Source organism: Aptenodytes patagonicus, chromosome 12 (assembly GCF_965638725.1).
Source record: "Aptenodytes patagonicus chromosome 12, bAptPat1.pri.cur, whole genome shotgun sequence".
NCBI lineage: Eukaryota > Metazoa > Chordata > Aves > Sphenisciformes > Spheniscidae > Aptenodytes > Aptenodytes patagonicus.
In genome coordinates, this window is record NC_134960.1 from 3,111,519 (window position 1) to 3,132,186 (window position 20,668).

The following is a 20,668-nucleotide window of genomic DNA, read 5'->3' on the forward strand; positions in this document are numbered from 1 at the left end:
ATCTGAGCTCAGGGCACCGGCACAACTCGCATTTAACACTGCTGCACCTTTGGGTGGATTTGCAGTGTGCCGATGCATGGAAAGCCTCATCTGGACCTTTTTCTCCCTGAATGCTCCAGGGTCAGAGTTTAGATACTCTGCCAGCGCTCAACAAACCTTGACTTGCATCCCCAATACCATCATGCAGTTCTGCACTGAAAGAGCAACTTTTCATTGAAAAAAAAAAATCTACAATTTGAGACACTAAGAACTGTCGACTGAGCATTAGGAGGCAGTCACTTTGAAATCCCACAGCAGTACACTCTTTCAAGTGTGTAAACTCATGTTTGTTTTAAAAAGTTACTGCAAGAATATTCAACACCAACCCACACATTGAAAGAAAACTGTAGTTTTTTCCTACCTTTTCTTCTTGTAACTTCAAACCTTCTGGAGTCCTATAAGGAAAAAAGATAATTTTTTGTGGTTTTTTTTTTTTTAACACAAGAATTGTTCAAAGGCAACATGAACAGAAACCCCTAAAAACATTAGTCATTGTCCCAGAGAAGCATCTATGAAGCTCTACACAATAACTGAGGAGTAATTGCAAGCATACATTTCAGTTTGTCCACAGATACTTAATGGATCAATATATCACCTGAAATGATTCATCATTCTGTGATAAGTTTCATGGTAGAGCATGATATCTTTCTTTAAAATTGATTTCATTTTCCTCTATTGATGTTAAAAGGGAGCAGCTGGGAGCATTATTATTACTATACCAAGGATTTAAGGTTGAGGAGGGAGGAGCCATTACAGATATTTTTAGCAGAGACTTGTTCAAATACCTGAATAATTTCAAAGCAACTGGACTACTCGTGCTTAGAGCTGAGGGCTCATTTCAATCTTTGCACACCTACATCATCTGCCCTATTTCTTGCAAAGCTTCACTACCATCTCTAATAAAGAAGCTTCTTTTAAAAAGACATTGCATAAAGTCTCAAAGGGTATTGCATTCCCAAACAACACTATCTACTTATACTAATGGTGAGACTCCAGAGGAATAAATATTTAATTCCAAGCAGTAACGTTATTTATGGGTTAGTTACAAATACTTTTAATTTCCATCATTCGCGTTACTTCTTGCAACCAGTATTAAAAATAGTGGAATCACAGAGGACTCTAGAAGACCACCTTGCCTGGAGTCACATTGACCTGGACAGTGCCCACTGATGGATGATGCAGGATTAACCCCACTGAGTGCACACTTAAACCTGGAAGATCCCAAAGCGCCATCAGGCCCCAGCACCATCTCCACCATGGTACCCCCCACAGCACAGACACAGGGAAGAGGCACAAGCTCTCCAGACCCCTGCCAAAACCTCATAAGGCAGGTTTTACTCTTGCGGATGTGCTTTGTTTAACATCATTTCATTCCCTTAGTGCTCACTGTTCTCAGATGTTTTTTTTATCAGGGAATGAAAGAAAAAGGTGTGTTTCTCTCCTCCTTTCGATAAGGAAGTAACACATGGCCTCCCCAGACATCTGAGCTTTCTGGCCCACCTGATGATTATGATTTTATTTGCACTACTTCAACTTTAAAAAAAAAAAAATAAAGCACCTCCCTGCAGACCACATTTAGACAAAGGGACATAAAGTATAGTGCTATGCATCTAATGAAATATATCCACAGTCCCCTTCTGCGGTACGGAGCGCCCGGCCACAGGGTAATTGAATACGGAAAGCTGCCACTGGAGCACACAATCAAAAATACAGACCTTTTCAAAGTGAAAGAAGATAGAAATAAACAAAGGGGAAAAAAATCAGCTTATGGAAGTAGCAACAGTACTTGCTCAGCTAACTCCTGAAGGCCTTGCCTCCCTCACCTGAGTACATCAGACAGCATCAGGTAATTCATAACGAGGGGTTTTATTCAAGGATGTAATATTACACACACCACACGCTACAGTGTCGTAGCTATTCATTTTCTGCCTACAGAAATGCTCCTTTCTGCCTCCTGTCCCTCACCCGGGACCCCAGCGAGGGCCCGGCTCCGGACAGGGCCGGCCCCAGCCGAGGCATTCCTCCAGCCCAGGGGACCACATCACACCACACATTTCCTGGCCCAGCTCTGCTCAAATGTGGTGACAATTTACACTTTGTCCATTGTCACCGGTCGTGTAGGCAGAAGATGCTGCTTCTCTCTCCTGCGAGTGATCAGCGAGCCGTTTTTCTCAAAAACAAACCTTTCGCCAAAACCAAGAAGGATCAGAACCGCAGAAATGCTCTCCTTGGCACCCTCCAAGTCAGCTGAGGGGGATAAACAAAAAAAATGGGTATTTGCTTATAAAGATACTAAGTTGTTATTCCCCGTAGGATGCTTGAGAGATATGTAAAATGGCATTCAGGATTAGTACAGACTTCAAAGCATTTATCCTCTTTAGGCAGCAAAGCTCTGAGCTGCGTAGACAGTTATACTCCAGGGACCTCTCAGAGCTTTTTTAAATATTAGTTTGAGAGGTGGGGCACAGGATAAAAAAAATCAGATACCGCCTATCATTAAGCCCATGTACACGTACTATATGCAAAAGGGAAGAGCACTTTTAAAGTTCCCCTGGAGCCCCTCACTTTAACAAGCTGTTTGAATTCTCTGCAGTTCAAAAGCTTAGACACTGAAACTAATTACAACTATTACATTGATCAAAAGAAAAAAAAGACAATCACACCCTATAAAAAATTCAAGTGTCAGCTCACTTGTATGAAATACCCTTTTGGTATTTCCATGAAAAGAACTGCATAGACATCATGAAAAAACAAAGGATGGTCTTCAAAGTTTCCCTTCTTTTACTCTGTTCCCCTTATAATTATAAGCTCTAATGAATGTGAACTACCCAAAAAAAACAGATGCAGGATTCAGAGGAAAAGCTTGTTAGAAATGCAAAGGGAGAATGTGAGGTCAGGCTGCAAGTCATCACTTCTCATTACCTGGGAGAATGCTAGCACTTGTTATGTCCCCCAAAACATCCCCTTCCATGGAGAAAAGACCAATGGCATTGAGAACACTCAACATTTCAGAGAAATGGGAAAAATACCTGGCAACCATGGCAGGGCTTAAAGAGCAGCCACAAAAAGGCATCAGCTCCAGGTAGAGGCACAACTGTGGTTTATATCCCTCTAGTAAAGTGAAACTATGGCAAGGACTCTCATTTTTCTTTAGTTTGCCTCAGCCAAATAATTTCTCTCTTCTGTAGCACAGAAAAGAAGAAACGATGCTAATTTTTCTCCTTTAGGGCATGTTCAATGCAAGACCTTTCTATTAGTGATCTAATATACCACTAAGAGACATTACCATCAAGTCTGGCCACAGGCACGGCACCATGCTGCATGCTATGACTTGGGCAATCTCTTCACAAAAAGGAGCAGTCACCCTTTTTTTGAAGTGTAAAATACTGCTCTCAAGTAAAAATCACATGGAGGTTTTAATCATGTTACTAGTAGAGAACCAAACTATTTTGATAAAAATGACACTAAAGTTCTCGGATGCGTTGCCCGAGGAGGAATACTTTTCTGCAGAAGCCATAAAGCAGATGGTTATAAATGAGACTTATTTCATGGGCACCATTTAATGACTGCAAATTCCTTTAACTAAAATTCTAATTTTATCAGAGCATAAATCATATGCTTTGAAGGGAAAAATTTGTTTCAGATTTCTCATTTCTTCTGTAAAGCTTCTTCATGAATACCATTTTAAATAGCATTTCATTAATGCAACACAGTTTTATTTGTCAAGGTTTGCTTTTAGCACCTATTTTCCTCTTTTTTAATGTTAGTTAATTTGTTAGTTAATTGAACACAGAATAAAAGGCCCCTCTGTTCTGTATCTGAAGTGCCTAATCATTGTTACGTGGAAATCAATGTAGTATGTTTGCTCCAGTACTGCTTTTCACCAGACATGTAGCTACTAAAAAACTGCATCTCCAAAAGACTAACCAACCCAGCGTCAGCGCATGAGAGCAGATATAGCGTCATCAAGTACGATTACTAATCCTACTTGGATTAGGAGGGACAAAAATAAAAATCAGAAATACAGTTCACTACCCGCTGTCACACGGCTTCGCTCCCCCGTAGCTGCCGCATGTTGCACATCAAACACCTGCGTGAACCTTATACAATTTAACAACTGTTTTGCACAAAGTCCTTTTCTGCTCTGACAAAAAGGGAATGTCAGTCTTTCAGAAGACAGCATCTAGATGTCCTGCCAAGACATAATAGCCGGTTTGTGTTATAGGCTCCTGATTAATGCTGAATCATGGGCCCACAGACGAGCAGAGCACTTCTGGAATGAAGAATCAGATTTCATTCAGAACAAACGCAGGGGGGAACTTCATTGTACAGCATTAAAATAGAACTACACAGGGGGAATACACAATATAGTACAGTGCTTGATAGCCAATGTGCTGCAAACTGATTTACTGACAATCATTAGTGATGGCTCCAAGCAGCAAAACCACTTCCAGGTTGTTTGGTATCAGTGTAAATAAAACCTTTAAACACCTCTGTATAAAAACATATCTACATTTGTCCTGTGTACCCACAAAGAACATATTGTGTGCTACACAACACAGTAATGCTCACTTCTTCCTGTAAATCCCTGCTGCAGGGAGAGCAGGCGACGTGAGCTTCTGCTCTTCTCCTGCTGAAGCAGGAGGCCCCTCATCTCTTGACTCCTCTGGAAAAGGCGGGGGCATCACACTGTTTGCAGGGAGCACACAGCACCTTCCTAGCTCAGGCTCCAGTTTCCACCAAAATACGGTCAAAGGTTTCCTTTCTCAAACATTGTATTTTACTTCAGTCTCCACTGAATTCATGGCTTTTTGCATTCTTGGATAATGGAAGATTTGGCTTCAACTCTCCTGTGGTTGAACAAACTCAAGTTTGCTGGGCAGCCCTATTCGGTGTCTTGGTGTACGCCCTTCGGGGTGCTGCTTTTGAATAGCTTTAACAAGTGAAGCCCAGGAAACGTAGAAGAACCACCACTACACTAAGAATACGAATTTCTCTGTTAAGATCACTTCAGCTTAGCTTTATTACACCAACGCTAACCAGCAGTTGATCATCTTTGCTTGTTAGAGACACACTCAAGTAAACGGGGTGGGTAGGAGGTGGGCAAGGAAGGACCATGCGCATGTTCCTCTTGGATTTCTAACTACAGGCAAGACCAATGCACTGCAGGGCTAATTTCTGATTTGGAAAACAATGGTCTATGAAGCCCAAGAAATTGCTGTACCAAACTGTGGTGACTTGTTTGTCATGTAGAAATCTAATTCCCACACCTCAAGGGCAATCCCTATTAATAACATCCACATACTCCCTCCAGCCAAGGAATGAGCAGGCAGAGCAGAACAGTCATGCAGATGCTCTAACTAGACCAAATCATTATTGCAGCATGAGCAAGAGGAGGTCATTCAGAAACAAAGCTAATCCAGGACTGTCTGCAGGAAGCACAGCACGGAGCAGAGCTTCTCCAAAGCTTGAAAACACCCATGGGACTGGGGACAAGACAGACACACAAACAAGCTGCTCTTGAAGTTCTCCTCAACTCTAGGAAAGTGACACAGTCCAGCCTTTAGGCAGGTAACATTAACCATCTACAGCAGGTTAAAAAAGTGTCATTAGGTGTCTAGAAATTATATCTGCTTGATGCATGTATAAAAATCACATAAGTAGAAGCTGCTGTGCATGATTAAAAGCAATCTGTTAACCTGGATCCTACAACTGTAGACCAGACATTAAGGTGTAGAGTATAATACACACCTTTAGCAGCCTTTTAAATAAAAATATGCCAACCCACTACTAAAATTGTCCATGGTTTGACAACAATCACAACCACGCATGCTTTGTCATACGCTTGGTTGGATGTGTTTGTGCCACACACTCCCATCCACAAGGCACTCGGACAGCCCCAACGCTGCCCCATGGGGCTGCAGACCAGGCACAACAAGAGATGGAGCATGGGACGAGGCTCCTTGCCCTAAAATACTGCTCTGAAATGCATGCAGAGCCTAGCGCTGTTACAAATTACAGTAGCTACATAGTACTTTATACTTGGTTTGCAAGTGATGTGCAATGCACAGTCCGTTTCCCCTCCTTGTTGGTAGATTGCCTGTTCCCTGGGTTTTCTGTAACAGTTGTTCTTCCTTTTGTCCCTGCAGCTCCACACGTGGCCACATGCAATTTCCTGCATTCTAATTTGAAGAGAAAAGTGAACACACTTTGCAAGCTTAGTAATTAAGCAGTCACAGTTAGGCTTGAAATCAGGAAAGACAAATTCCTGTCTGCTATTTCTTCCTAGTTTACCTTTGACTAGAGCCAGAGGACGAGTGCTTTAACCCAGACATGCACAGAGGCGCATCATAAGCGGGAATCACAGAGCAATAGCTCAATGTAATATTTTAAGGAGTAAATCACAGTACACTGTCTCTCTGTAGTTCTTTCTTTCCCAACTTCCTCCATTTCCAGACCAGTATTTCCAGAGATTTGTAAGTGGCTGTGGATTTGCCATCCTCTTTTTGTTAGCAGCCTCTGATCCCACAAGTGTGATGCTTAACACGTACCACCAAGTTTGGTACCAAACAGGTACCAACTGCCCTCAAGTACAGCAATTCATAGGATAACCTTGCAGTGTCTTCAGTCTCTTCCCATTTAATACCGATGTAGATTTAGTCAAAAGGAGTCCCTTTTTTATGACCATAAGCAAAGGTTAACATAGGGGACTTTGCCAAAAGCAATTAATGTAGCAGATGGAAGAGATGCAGAAGAACAGGTAACACATTTCAGAATCACAAGTTGTCTGTATTGGTGGACTGTAGCAACCCTCTTACCACATACTTTGTGGAAGAGACTGCAGTGCTTGTGCAGGAGGATAAATCAAATTCAGCACATGCAGCTGGACTCATGCTGGCTCTATCACTGAATTAGATGTTACTGCTGCTCACACCAAGTCTCCAGGGACCTGCTCTCAGGATCAGCCTAACTGCTGTACAATTTCTAAATATACAGCCCTGACTCATTTAGCAAATTAATAAAGAAGTGGCTGTTCCTATTAATAGATTATCATCACAGGGATTTTTTCCCCCTTCAAAGCGTGCTCTTCCTTATCTCAAGTGAGGGGTCAAGAGAATTACACCGACATCCAGTACAGGGCTAGGTGAGGCTCTCTGCATATGGATTGTAGCATCTGCAGTGGTTATGGCTCATGTGCAGCTTAGTTTGACAATCAGGATTTTCTGTTTACAACCATGAACACAGTATATTTTCAAAAAAGATGCTAATGAGGCAGAGAACATCACTATTTTTTTGAGCCAGGCATGAGGAAGAAAATAAATCACCTACTGCTGTTTAGAGAAAGCTTGCTATCAGTACAGACGCTGGCAATTTAGATTTGTCCTGTCTGGTATAAACATTGAGAGAAGCTCTGACGTTTCACATCACACAGTATCATTTGCTCACCCATACGGTAGCTAATTGAGATAATTGCTGCATCGCTGATTTTACTCACTACTATTTCTGGACTTCAGATGAGAAACACCAGGTATAGCTCCATAAATTTCCACATTGTCATAGGGAAGCTTCTGGGATGCCTGTTTTAGAAACCTCAAATTTGCAGACGTACCCTTCCTAATTGAAAAAACTAAGAATTCCCCTCCTTGATGGTAGGAAGTACTTTAAGTAGAACTGTCTTCCTTTAAAAACGACTGCTACAGGCTTTCTTTTAAAGGAAGGATATGCTACATTTGGAAAAAAATTAGTCAATATTTAGTCTTTTAAGGTTAAGTAGCTTCTGAACAGAATATCAGAAAACGTAACCCTCTGCCACGTCATAGCCAAGTTAAAAATGCCTTAGATCTTTTTTATTTGCAAGATGTTTTACTCTGGTCTTATTCTCTCCTCCAGGAACATGCCAGCATTTCCCCACCTAGGTATGATTTCTCACAGTTGCTCAACTGTGACATGAGGAAAAAAAACTTACTAAAGTTTGATTCCTGGGGTCAGTTTGTACCGACTGAGCTGTCAGGCAGCTCCCCCGAGCCCACTGTCCCTCCACTCCCTGGGGGACAGCATCCAAGCACTAACTACTTCCAGCAACAGCACCGAAATTCAAGGTCCTTAGTATCCAAGGCACCACTTAAACTGCAGGGAGGGCACCCCTGCAGCAGCTGGCAGTCCTGGTTGCTGTTAGCTGGAAGGTGATAGCCCCCAGCAGGCTGGACAATGCAGGACCACCGAGAGGTATCACACACTGCGTCTTAGCAGAAGTTTAAAAAAATAAAGGAAGCAGGATTTTGGTTCTGTAAGGGACTGCATACAAGAGGGTTTAATCTTTAAGTTGTACTATAGATGTGTCCTGACAATCCCTGACACTCTCACTATTGAACCATAACCATCTCTGTAAATTAAATTCTTCAAATTTTATGCTGTTATTGAAGTATACAGTACCTGCCTTGTTCCAAGTAACCCAAAGTTCAAGTTTTCTAGTACTTCAAGCATAATAGCATCTCATAAGATACAGCATTTATTAAACACTCTGGGTACTGTCCCATAAGGTACAGCATTTATTAAACCCTCTGGGTACACTGGACGGGCTAGGTGAGTTTTGGGGATGCAGAGGAAAGACCCCAACATGCATATCCAAATACTATGAAAACATTCCACAGCACCTTGAACTGCAGATACTCTCATAACCGGCACCCAGGGCAAAAGCTTCTCATCTCCACAGGAATAATATACTAGTTAAGATTTAGAACGGTCTACAAACAGCAATTACAGCTTCTTAGAGATACCACATAAATGCAGGTAACGAGGAGTAAATTATCAGAACATACCAAAGTGATACAAAAAGAAATTTAAGTCTTGTCTCCTTTTACCTTCATTAATATTTAAAACAGGAGCAGGCTGTAGCCCAGTATAGATTTTAATTCAAATCTGATTCTTTCCTTACTTTGTCCAAACTGACTTACAAGCAGGAAGAGTGCACACATGGCAGATAATACATTACTAATAATAATTCTTAAAATACCAGGGTATTAGATCTTCAACTGCACGTAAAACTGGTACACTGTGCCTGTCTTACTACAAGCTCATGCTCTGAAATTATGCCTCTATTTGAATTTTTTTATCAAAAGCGTTTGCAGTTTTGTACCTTACTTCCCAAAGCACTCCTGTCAGATTAGGAAATACAACTTTGCTGGGGGAAGGAGCACAAAATCATCCCCATGACTCCCCTGCTGCTTGGAATAATCAACTGTGGTCTTCAGCTGCAGCAGTAAGTGAAACAACGTTTAAGAATCTGAAGATAATTAGGAATGTCAGCAATAATTGATACTCTTGCACAAGCGCAGTTGAGGCTGTGAGTGGACTCCAGAGGGATGCTTTATCCTGTGCAGGATGGCACTGAAGGGCCGGTATGGCCCAGTGTTTGCAGTCATAGTGAAGGTTAAGGTGACATTTATTACTTGGAGATTTTAAGCAGTTCAGAAGCCATGCGAGTAATAACTAATGAAAAAGTCAAACGATGGTTATCCTATACAGCCAATACCTTCCAAATGCCAGTAAAAGTTATGGTACCTTAAGGAAACAAGCATGTTTGCTACATTCATTAGCATAAAAATAAGCATTGGTATAACTACACGATTCTTTGAGGTTGGCGATTAATTTAAGGCATAAGCCAGATAAGGTAACAAACATAACGGGTAGAAATTATCAAGGAACTTAAACGATATTGGCACGGCTGGTCTAGTTTACCCTTGAACTGTGCTGTCACAGTCCACATTAGATGTACCACTGCACACCAACAGCATCTTGCTCCTTACGGGGAACAGGCAGGTAAGGTGCATCAGTGAGGTATAAACATCTTGCAGCACAGAGAGGGGGGAAAAGCAAACGTGCCAGTGCTTGGATCTGCAAGAGCCACTGGTACTTGTGTGGGCACTCAGAGCATCACTTGAGCTCTGCACCGGAGGAGCCTCCCCAGGGACACAGCTCTTCTCCCCATGGGGGGGTGGGGTGCTGTGCACATGTTTCTGGTATCTCATGAGACATCTTAAATAGGAGGATGGGTGGCAAAAATAGAGCATGGCATGAAAGCCAAATAAGAACGATTAAGTCTTTCTACAAAACCACAGAGCAGTTCTGGTTCTATAGCCCAGAGCAGACTGCAGGACACCTGCCAGTGTACTGTAACCATTCAGGAACTATCAGTGACATCCAAATATTTCCTTTAACAATTCAGCACAAAACTATACATGTGCCACAACACAGGATTATTCTCCACTTTCACACTATCCAGCTAGGACAATATTGTTCAGGCTACCTGCCAGCAGTGCCCTGGAAAACATAATACAGAATTTAATTTGAGATGCAGCGCTGTCCCGACTTGTCTTTCAGGAGCTCCCTGCAGCAGATGGGATGCCCGCTCCTGGAAGAGCCAATGAAGACCTGCAGCGCTGCTCTGCTGCACCATGGGTTGAGAAGAGGAGATGAGAAACTTGCCCCAAGAACCATGGCAAAACCAGCTTGGCTTCGGCACATACAGAAAAGCAGCCTCTCACACAGAAAGCAGGGAACAGGGGAAGGAAAGCTAGCTGTCAAATTTCAATATTTAAAAAGATGCTTTTGTAAAATACCCCAGTAGGTTGAAAAATCAGTCTGAGCTACTAGTGTGGATTACCTCGTGGAGACTGAGTGGAGTAGTACTGCTGGCTTTCCATCAGAATCTCCTGGCCAAGTTCTCCTTCAAATCTGAACGCCAGGGTTATTTCATCCAGGCTGTTTGTGTCTCTTTTCTGCTGCGCTCATGCTGGAGACCTCCCTTCAGCCACTGCCAGTGGCAATGACTCAGAGCTCCATTTTTGATAATTCCTTTCAGGAAGGGAGAGGTGACCCCAGATCGCACCACCTGGTGCTTCATGGGCAACTGGATGCCCATGAAATGTGGTCACCTCTAAACCATCCACCTTTAGCATACCATCAGCCTTGCTGAAGGCAGAGGCAAAGCCTGTCCAAAAACATTCACCCCAGAGCAGGTGAGCTCTATGTTTAGGTATTTTGGCATATACTCCACTCAGTAGGATTTAGTCCCATGATGGTTCAAGCCTGGGAAGCTGCACCTCCTAGCTCCACAGAAGTCCATGGGCAGCACCCAGAAGCTTCAAGAGCTTTCCAGCACCCTCACAATGTAAAGTTTCACAATGTAAAAGTGACAGCAGTATTCTCCAAAAATTAACATGGACCAGGCAAGTTGCAGCTTTTCAGTTAAATACGAACATTGTCCTTTTTTTTAATTAAGTTTTCTACTTTAATTCATCCTCCACCCATGGAATTTCAGACTGCATGCACATATTTATTAACTATTCTAATCAGGACTAAAAATATTTCAGAAAACAAAGCTCTTCTCAGAAACACCCCATAAATTTGAGAGTTGGAAGGCTGAGCATCAGGAAAACATACACCGCTGCTGTGTTAGAGAGTTAATTTCTCATGCAGAAGGGCTGTATATTGCAGTCTATGGCCTGAAGACTTATTTTTCCTTTATAAATGCAAAGCACAACTGCAATAATTCTACCACAGACCATGAAGAAATTGATTTAGCAATCTGAACATAAATTAAGCAATGTTTTTGATTCAGTAAACTTGTTCCTATGTAGACGAGAACAAGTATTAGCGAAGGTCAGTGACCCATACCCAAGTATTTGCTTTCATGAAGTTCATAAGAATTTTAGATTAGAGCACACTTCAAATTATTTGACCTGTAAATTAACCCTTTACACATTTTAAAGCAGTTTTAGTGAATTGCTAGGAGCTTTTTTATTTGTGATTCAATGTTTTAAACGCGTGTTAATGGAATTACATATTAATCAAGCCACAAATTTGGTAACTAACACACACTTCTCATGAGTAAGGAGCTCCAGATTGAACGAAGCCCAATATTGCTAAAAGGATTTCAGGTGATTTTTATTATTAAAAATGTACTATGGCTAAACTATTTTCTGAAAGATAAACTAAACACATTTTGAAAAACAGCGGTTATCCCAATTTCACTGACCTGCCTGAAAGCTACGTTCAGGGCTTCCAGAGTCATCTTGGTGTTTGGTGCCACACTGTATAAACACTATTTCTTCTGGAACAAGCTTTCTGTACAGTTACTTTTTTAAAAATCTGCATTATAACTTACATCCCTTGAAGCTATTTTAACTGCATTCTTTGTACATTAAAAATTTTAATATTCACACCTGTTATAAATCCTGTGCAAATCTGAGCAAACACACTTCTAGCTTAGATCCTCTCACCTCAAGCAAGATCAAGTATTTGGTACAATAACTTCATGGTTTTTAGAGGAAGATCAAATGACTTAACGTCTTTCAAGTAGTATAATAGTTCTACAATTTATGTTAAAATAAATCATTTGAGTAATGAATTTAATTCCTCAGAGTAACTTTTTCAAAAAATCAAAACTAATATGCATTAGTGAAGAATGAGATTTTTTTTAAATGCAAAAGCATGTGAAATATTTAATTATTTTTAATAAAAAGCAAAAGTGATCTGAGACAATAGAAGAACATGTTTAACAGAGCACCAGTGTACTGCCTGAGTACACAGCAACCAAACAGCAGTGGAGGTGCAGAGGGGAACTGTTTTTTCTTCACTTTTACAGAACAGAGGATGGATACCTCAAGGAAAAAGTACACCTGAGACAGAACTCAGAAGTGCAGAATCTCCAACTCCACTGAAATGATTTTCAAGTCCTGCTGAGCAGTGAAAGGCATCTTTTTAATTGGCTTAAACTGCTTTATCGAAACAATGCACACAACTGTGGGTATTTGTAGATGGGACGTGACTGGGAGAAATGGGATTCTCCAACTAGAACAAAATCCTGAGGTTTAAATAGATCCAATTGCAGCATGAATCCATCAAGGGCTCATCATTAGCCTGGCACTGACTAATGTGTCTGCCAGTACGTAAGTGTTCTAGGCAGTGGCAGTTAAAAAAAATACCAAAGTCTCCTTTCCCTTGCCTCCCCCACCATCTCCCACTTTCAGGCATTTGAGCAATCATTTAGCAAACCCGTGATAATCAGGAACTAATTAAATAACTAAAATTGTTTCAGCATTCATCATTCTCTTTTCATGAAAGTCACATTTCTGGATTTTTATGGCCTTGTTCACGTGCCTCAGACTCAGACATGTGAAAATCTGAGCCTACCCACATCTGCGCAGCAAACCCACACTGCGAGCTCTGGTCCAGAAAGCCACCGTCCCTGCTGGGGCAGCCTGCACCAGATGCCTATCAGAACAGGGACCTGCTTAATCCACATCACTGCAACGAAAGCCAACACTGTCACCTTCAGCACTGAAAACAGGGTCAGTTGCTTCTCCACTCCCACAAGCCCAGGGATTGAACGCTGAAGAGTGCGCTACCGTCCTGCATGAATGCATCAGGAGTCCCACCTCCCCATCAAGCCAGGCATTAGGGGTCCTCTCCAGCTGGATCAAGATCACTGTCCCTCGCTATGGCCACCGTGCTCCCATGGTCCCTTTCCGATTACTTTACGCTTCACAGGGGTTTGACATCAGAAAGCCGGGAGGGAAACGCGCTGGGCAGTAACTTTGTTGGTTCTCTCAGAACCACCTATGGCTCAGTTTTCCTTTTTTTAAGCAGCAAAAGGACTTTTTTTGGTTTCACCTGAAGGTCCAGTGACCCAAATGAAGAGCCAGGACAAAGTTTGCTTATTAAATTTAGTTTCATTGGTCCCAGCAGCCCCAGGACAGAGGCTACTGTAAAGTCTTTGGGGCAAAGATACATCTCCACAATGGCCAGATGTACAATTTCACTCCCAGAACGATGGCAATATACTCAAGAAGTGTAAGAGCTTCTGCTTCACAGTTTGTACCCAATCACTGTTTCTTCGCTGACCTCCTCAGCAGGTGTTTAATACAAATATACATGGATAAGCCCTCACTTGTTTTCTGTTTTCACAGTACGGAAAGCCTGAACACAGCACAAAAATAGAAACACAAGAGTTGTAGCTGCAGCAGCAGCTGATGTACAGTACCTCTTGATGCAACCTCCCTGCGTCTGAATACAGCCTTCTGCTCCTGTCCACGTCCATCCATCCCCTCGTGACCGACGGGAAAACCCCAAGCAATACGAGAGATAACCAAAAGCTTCTTGATTTCATCATTTCACGTCTGTTGAAAACAAGAGAACAGTCATAAAACAGTCATCTCAATAAAAACTCAGCTCAGGTTCAATAACACAGCAGAAGCTTCAGCTGATGGCGCCCATCTGCACTCGGTCAGTGCTGATGGAGCTTTGCAGACTCCCCCAGCACATGCAGCAAAATACTGATTTTCCTGTTTTGCACCCATCGGTGTAATGAATTCCCACAGTGTAGCAGTTTTGTGAAATATTTACCTTAAAAATATCCTCCACAGGACATGCTCTTCCCAGCCTGTTCCCACACAGCACCTGCAGAACCAGAGCTCTGGATTTCTGAATCTAACTACCACAGCCAAGAGCAAACCGCGTCAAAACACAAGATCATGGTACTGCGGAAGCCAAAGGGTGACTTTGTCCCCACCTCCAGAACCCCTAGCAGCACAGGGTCACTCACAGTCACGGACTCACACTTGTACCCTCAGCGGATCTTCAGGAAAGCCCCAGACACCTGCGTTCACTTCTTTGACCGCTGGAGGCTTCCAGCAATGTGACAGAAAATATTATTCCCCTCAGATTCAGAGGGTGATGCTGCCTCAAGCAGATACTGCCACCCCCTTAGACTAAGCTCGCAGGGCCAGCCAGCGAGCTGGGGGGGGTGGCTGACAGCTGACACCCAAAATGCAGGAACAGTCATTCTTCCCCTGGGTGAGGGCACCTGCCCACACGGTCACCAAACCCACTAAAACTTGCAAGACCTGAAACAAACTCTGTGCTGAAGAAGGCTGATGTGTTTCTCCAACCACGATGCAGGTGACCCCACCGGGGGCTGTGATTTCTCCACTCATTTGCCTCTGTGCCAAACAGAGACATTTCAAACCCCTCCCAGGCTCATCCTGCTCAACAGCAGCACCATCTCCCTGGCAGTGCCCCACCACAGCCCCGCACCGGCTGCAGGAGACTGGGAAGATGCGAGCAAGGATTTCCACCACAACAGCATCCACTCCGAGCAGTGGTTCTTGCCTTGCGCGGTTTTTTTGAATGAATTTGGAAGTAAAACCAATGCAGTTACTCATAGTGTTGTCAGATGGAACTACCATGTGTTGCATATGTGCATAGCCCCGCGCTGGTGCCCTGGAAGCTCAGCCGGGAAAGCTCTGTGCTTCATCTGAACTTTTTTGGGAACAGGACACCAGATTGCGTCATTACTTTTCACATTAAAAATACCAAAGGAGTCTTCAGGCCCGGTAGCATTTCCACGGCAGTGGAGGGAAGTTTTGACCTTTCACAGCGGCTGCAGAGGACGCTAACGCAGACCCGTAACGAAGCATAATGACCACTTAATGAAGCAAGCGATGGCATTTCTATAGCATGCAAGCGACAGGCTACTGCTTGGTTTGAGCGATATACATTAACAAGGCAAGTTACCTGCTAACGGCAAAATTAAGCCTAGCTGAATTAAGTCACCATGACATACCTTGTTTTGACAGGACTCGTTTTACAGCGTTTTCACGCCACGTATTTGCTGCAGGGTGTATCCAAGCCTTGGTGCATCACTATTCATTTTGGAGCCATGACCGTTTACACCAGCGCTGACTTGGTCTCGGCTATCTCGTCTGCCCAAAGACACACCATCAACAGAACGAGCACAGCCTATAGCGGCCGCACACCATGCACCCGTGGAGTTCAGGCATTCCTTTTTCTCAGCACTAATGTAAACACCCTGAATTGAGAGCACTCAGGATGAAATAAAAATTTATTAGGCTTTCTAAATTCCAATTAGAAACCTCAGATGTAATGTTACTGGGGCTACAAATAAATGTTTAATAATCCAAAGTCACTATATCAATAAGCGACAAGTACATTGTTACATTATGAATTGCTCTTGCACAGCAATACTGTTTCTCACAGTTTTTATAGAGATATTTTGTATGCTCAGTTGATACCATCACAGCAAATACAACTATTTCACTTTGCAGTTCGAGAGCTCTGACTCATATGCTGCTTGAAATTACAATCCTAGAGCAAAACAGGGGACTAGCTAGTTTAATGTATATTTAGTAAATAACTAACTGCTGGAAAACCTGATGGTGTTTGGATTTGGATGCCTGTAACACTGATGAAACTGAAAAGGCAGCCTCCACCTGCTAGAAACTCCGGTTGCTTTATAAATGGAATTTGTAGAACATATTTCTCTAGTCAGTTTAGAAATTACTTATTTTTATTGCATACTGACTGACAGTACACTAATTGCTCTCACTCATAGTAAGAGGAGGACACGCTAATATACATTATATATAGCCTAAACCAAGCAACAAATATGCACCATAAATATCAAGTGAGGGTTAACTCTGAAATCATCCGGCATTTTCATGTCACTTGGCATCCTAAACCATACCTCGGCATCGCCTTACCCTGAGCTAAGTGGAAGGCTCCTTGCAGAATCTGATCTGCAGTTGCGTCATGCAATACAGCTACCAGATTGCGGTTTGAAGCTCCCCAAAGTCAACAGAAAAATTCAAAATTGATTGAACAGATCCAGACCACCGCTGTACACTCAGACGAGTTTTACTACCGATCTCCTTTCCTCACTTGGATGAGGCACAGATTTGCAGGATGTGAGCCCGCATGGACATCACTGCCCAGATAAGCTGAAACTTGCATATGGAGATGCTTGCATGAAACAAGCTGTTGTACACAAAAGAAAAAATAAATTAACAACGTTTGCGGCTAAACGTTAGAAGTCTAAGAACTGCGGATGGAGGGGGAGTCTATCACACACCTGCTCTTTGCAATGCGTGTGAGCAAACAGACTGATTTTAATCTACTGTGTAACACAGAAATTAGTAATTGTAATGCAGATGCTAGAATTAAACCAGACTATTTTAAAGTACACAAAGTTGAGCATCACATCCATTTGCGGCATTTCCTTCAGTTTCAGGGGAATTACTTCCAAAGCAGTTTTGGCTCTTATGTTAAAGAAGATACTATGCAAAGCCTCAAAGTTTACCTAAAGGTTGCGGCTTCTTCCTCTGAGCTAGAACAGCATTACAGCCCTCCTTCCAGCGGGCATTGCTTTACCAAGAAACACTACCACAAGCACAGCCAGTACCGTGCTACGCACCGTTATTTGAAGAAGCTCAAACACGATGGCTGGCTTGTGCGTGCCGTGCAACATGGCCAAGCCCTGCAGGTGCTGTTGTAACACCGGCAATTGCAGAACGCCCATCCCGAGCTCAGATGGGCTTGTGCAGACGCCAACAGGGAGGGAGAGTCTCAACTCGCAAGAAAAATTGGTGCAACGCCTCTGAATGAAGAGGAGCAACAGCAAGCAGATGCAAGCCAAAGATACAGGCACAGGTTTTAGAGCTGGCTCAAGCAAAAAGGGTCACCTTGAAACAGGAAGGGGACTAATCACATCGGCCGTTTGAGTGGAGAACACCACAATTTGTTTAAAGCACTTCTGTGACATGCAGTGTGAGCTGTCAAACAGCTAGGTTGCTGCAGAGATCCCACAACTTTTTCCTCCACAACACGGAAGCTTTAAGAATTCAATTGCAGTGACTGTAATAAGAGTAAAGAATTTGCCAAAAGCGGTTACTGGTTTTGTTTTCAGGGCTACTTAAATTGCAGCTTCTTTTTTTTAGCATTGAGAAATTAATAGTTCACAATAGCTTTTAATAATTTCCAACAAGCTTCGCATTAGAAAGAAGGAGGTTGAACTTAATTACCTGAAGTTATGACTGTTGCTATAGCGAAAGGAGAGCATTCGGACCAAAGCATTACCTCTGTATAAATTGGCTCTATTAACACCAGATAAGAATCTGGTCCTCAGTTCCTCTGCCATCAAGTGTTCCAATTGCCTCAGCCTTATCTAAACAGCATTTCTATGGCCTGCAAAATAATTTTAATGTCCATAATTCCTTGTTGAGTGCTACAAAATTAAGGAGAAAATCCATCCTAAGATAACCTTTCAGCGAGACGTAATGAAGCCAAATAACAATTTCAGTCAGCTACCTGCAGTATCTTAGATAAATACTTAAAGTTTTGATGCATTAAGAACTCACTGGAATCAGCTGTGATGTTCAAGTACGAACCCGACATTTCATTTCAGCAAAGGCATACTTCGTTTGATCTTTAAATTCTCCAAGACACCTCAGCGTTCCCAGACGAAATTTGGGGAACGCCAATCCGGCAGGGATGAAGGACTGCCACGGAGCTCCTAAACGCCACAGGCATTTAACCTCTCTTTCCAAGGCCACCTTCCGCGACACTTGGGTACGTTTCAATCACAGGTTTGCCCTGAGGTTAGGCTCAGAGAAGTCCCGTGCCACCCCTGCCATTACCCTCCGGCTGGGCACCCAGCGTCAACACCACCGGAAAGCCATTTATTTCCACCGCGCAGAAGCATTTTAGACAAGCTGGGAAGGCAGCCCGGGGTCTCTTACAGATAAAAACATCATCGCTCCCTGCCGCCGGCTGCAAACTCAACCCGCTGCCCGCGGACGGCGGCACCGGAGGCTGAAGGTCGCCCGGGGCGGGGGGGGGGGGGGGCTCCCGCCCCGCTGCGTTACCTCCGCCCCGCGGGAAGCAGCGGGCCCCGACGGGGCGCTCCGCGGGAACGGCCGCCGGCGCCACGGCGCCGCCCAGGGGCCGCGGGGGGAAGCGCCGGCCCCACTCGCGACCGCGGCGGGACGCGCCGCCCCGGCCCCGCGCCCCACCGACGGCGGCGGCGGCAGCCCCGCAGCTTCGGCGCGGGGGGCACCGCGGCTCCCGCGCCGCCCTCCGCGTCCGAGGGGAGGGAGCCGCGTCCGCCCCACGGGCGGCATTTCCCCCTCTTGCTCCCCACGCTGTGGAACGCGGGGCGGGGAGGGGGCGACGCCCTCCAAGCCCGTCCCACCCCGCCGGCTCCCAGCCCCGCTGCGGGCGCCCACCTGTTACCGCGCCCAGCCGGGGGGTCCGCGGGGGGCGCCGGCAGCGGCGGCAGCCGCCGGAGGCTGCCCGGCCCCCGAGCGCACCCTCCGCCGAGCGGACGGGGGAAGGAAAGCGGCGCAGCCCCCGCGGGCGCTCTCCCCTCAGCCCGGGCGGGGATGGATGACAGCGCTCCGCCGGGCGCGCAGAGACGCGGGGCAGCGCGGAGCGCAGCGGAACCCCGCGGTACGGGGCCGGCAGCCGCCGCGGGGCGCTCCCCCGCGGCACTCACCTGGGGAGGGGAGCGGAGCGGCGCGGCTCGGCGGGGCGGGCCGGGGCGGGAGCGGCGGCGGCCGAGTACGCGGCGCGGGCCGGGCCGGCCCTATTTCTGCTCTCTGGGCCGGAGCCGCCTGACGTCACCGCCGCATTTGCATATTCCACCCAATCGCCGGCACCTGTGCGGGGACGGCGGGACCGCCCCCTCGGGGCACGCGGCGCGGGGGCGGGGGCGGGGGGGGGGCGCGCCCGTCGGGGCGCTCCGGGGCGGGGGCAGCCCCGGGAGCGGGGCCGTTCCCTCCCCTCCCCTCCCCTCCCCTCCCCTCCCCTCCCCTCCCGTCCCGCGGGGGCACGCACCTGGGGGGCAGCGGGCCCGCCCCCTCGGGGCGGAGGGGTGTGCGAGGGCCACGGGACCCCTTGTTGGAGCATCCCCGCGCGGGTGCCAGAAGCACGGGGCCGTTGGTGGGCCAGAAACGCGGGGAGACCCCCCCGGGGGGCGTAGGCAGCGCCTCGGAGCGCCTGCTGCCGGTACCCCCGCTCTGATACCCACCCACCCCCCCCCGGCAGCCCCCGAGCCCGGGAGAGCCGCTGGGGGCAATGCGGGAGCCGGGCTGCTCCGGAGCCGGGCGAGACGAGACCGCCGCCCCCTCGCAATCGTCCATAAAACGGGGGGGCCCTTATGGGGCACCGAATTTTCCCCGGTGGGACTCCGTAACCCGCCACCAGCATCGCACTGCACAAGGTAGAAGCACGCCGTTTCGCGAAGCGCTCCTTCCATTTCCACATATCCGTGGCTCCACGGAAAGGCGAACACTGAAATTCATTCCTTCTCCTCTTCACCGTCGCATCTGGTTTTAAAAAAAAAAAAAAAAAAAAAAAAAAAATCAATATAATCGTTTCTCATTTATATTTTAAAAAGGATTGGATGTTTACAGGAGAGGAAGGCACAACGGGACTGCGGAAACAAAGAGGATTCAGGGCGTTTGGTTTCAAAGGCTGCGAGGAGGATTAGGGGCAAACTGGACACATCGCAAAGGCGATGTAACGCCCACGATTAACAAGAGAAGGAGATGAGCAGTCTAAGACCCGAAAAAACATGCCCATTTTTGTGTTTCTTCCTATAAAGACTCTCACAGCTGGATCCTGATGAATTAAATTGGATTTGTCATTGTCTTTGGCGTGAAAAGGACAGGACCCCCTGGTTCAGATGTTTAAAAAGACACAGGCTACTCCCAGAAACCGGGTCTAGTCCAGAAGAAAACCTGCTTATTAAAAAAACATTTCACAAAATTAG

The 20,668-nt window shown here is 45.4% G+C and overlaps 1 protein-coding gene across 2 annotated transcripts in view; it reads right to left on the reverse strand.

The window, feature by feature from the left end:
* The window catches only part of FSTL4 (follistatin like 4), a 235,190-nt gene extending 220,978 nt beyond the window's left edge, over nt 1-14,212 (reverse strand). For both annotated transcript variants that reach the window (XM_076350221.1, XM_076350220.1), the window contains exons 1-2: nt 14,084-14,212; nt 401-434 (exon numbers count right to left, since the gene is read on the reverse strand). In XM_076350221.1, coding sequence (XP_076206336.1) covers nt 401-434; nt 14,084-14,212 — 163 coding nt within the window. The remainder of the gene's footprint in view (nt 1-400; nt 435-14,083) is intronic.
* Nucleotides 14,213-20,668: the final 6,456 nt, after the last annotated feature.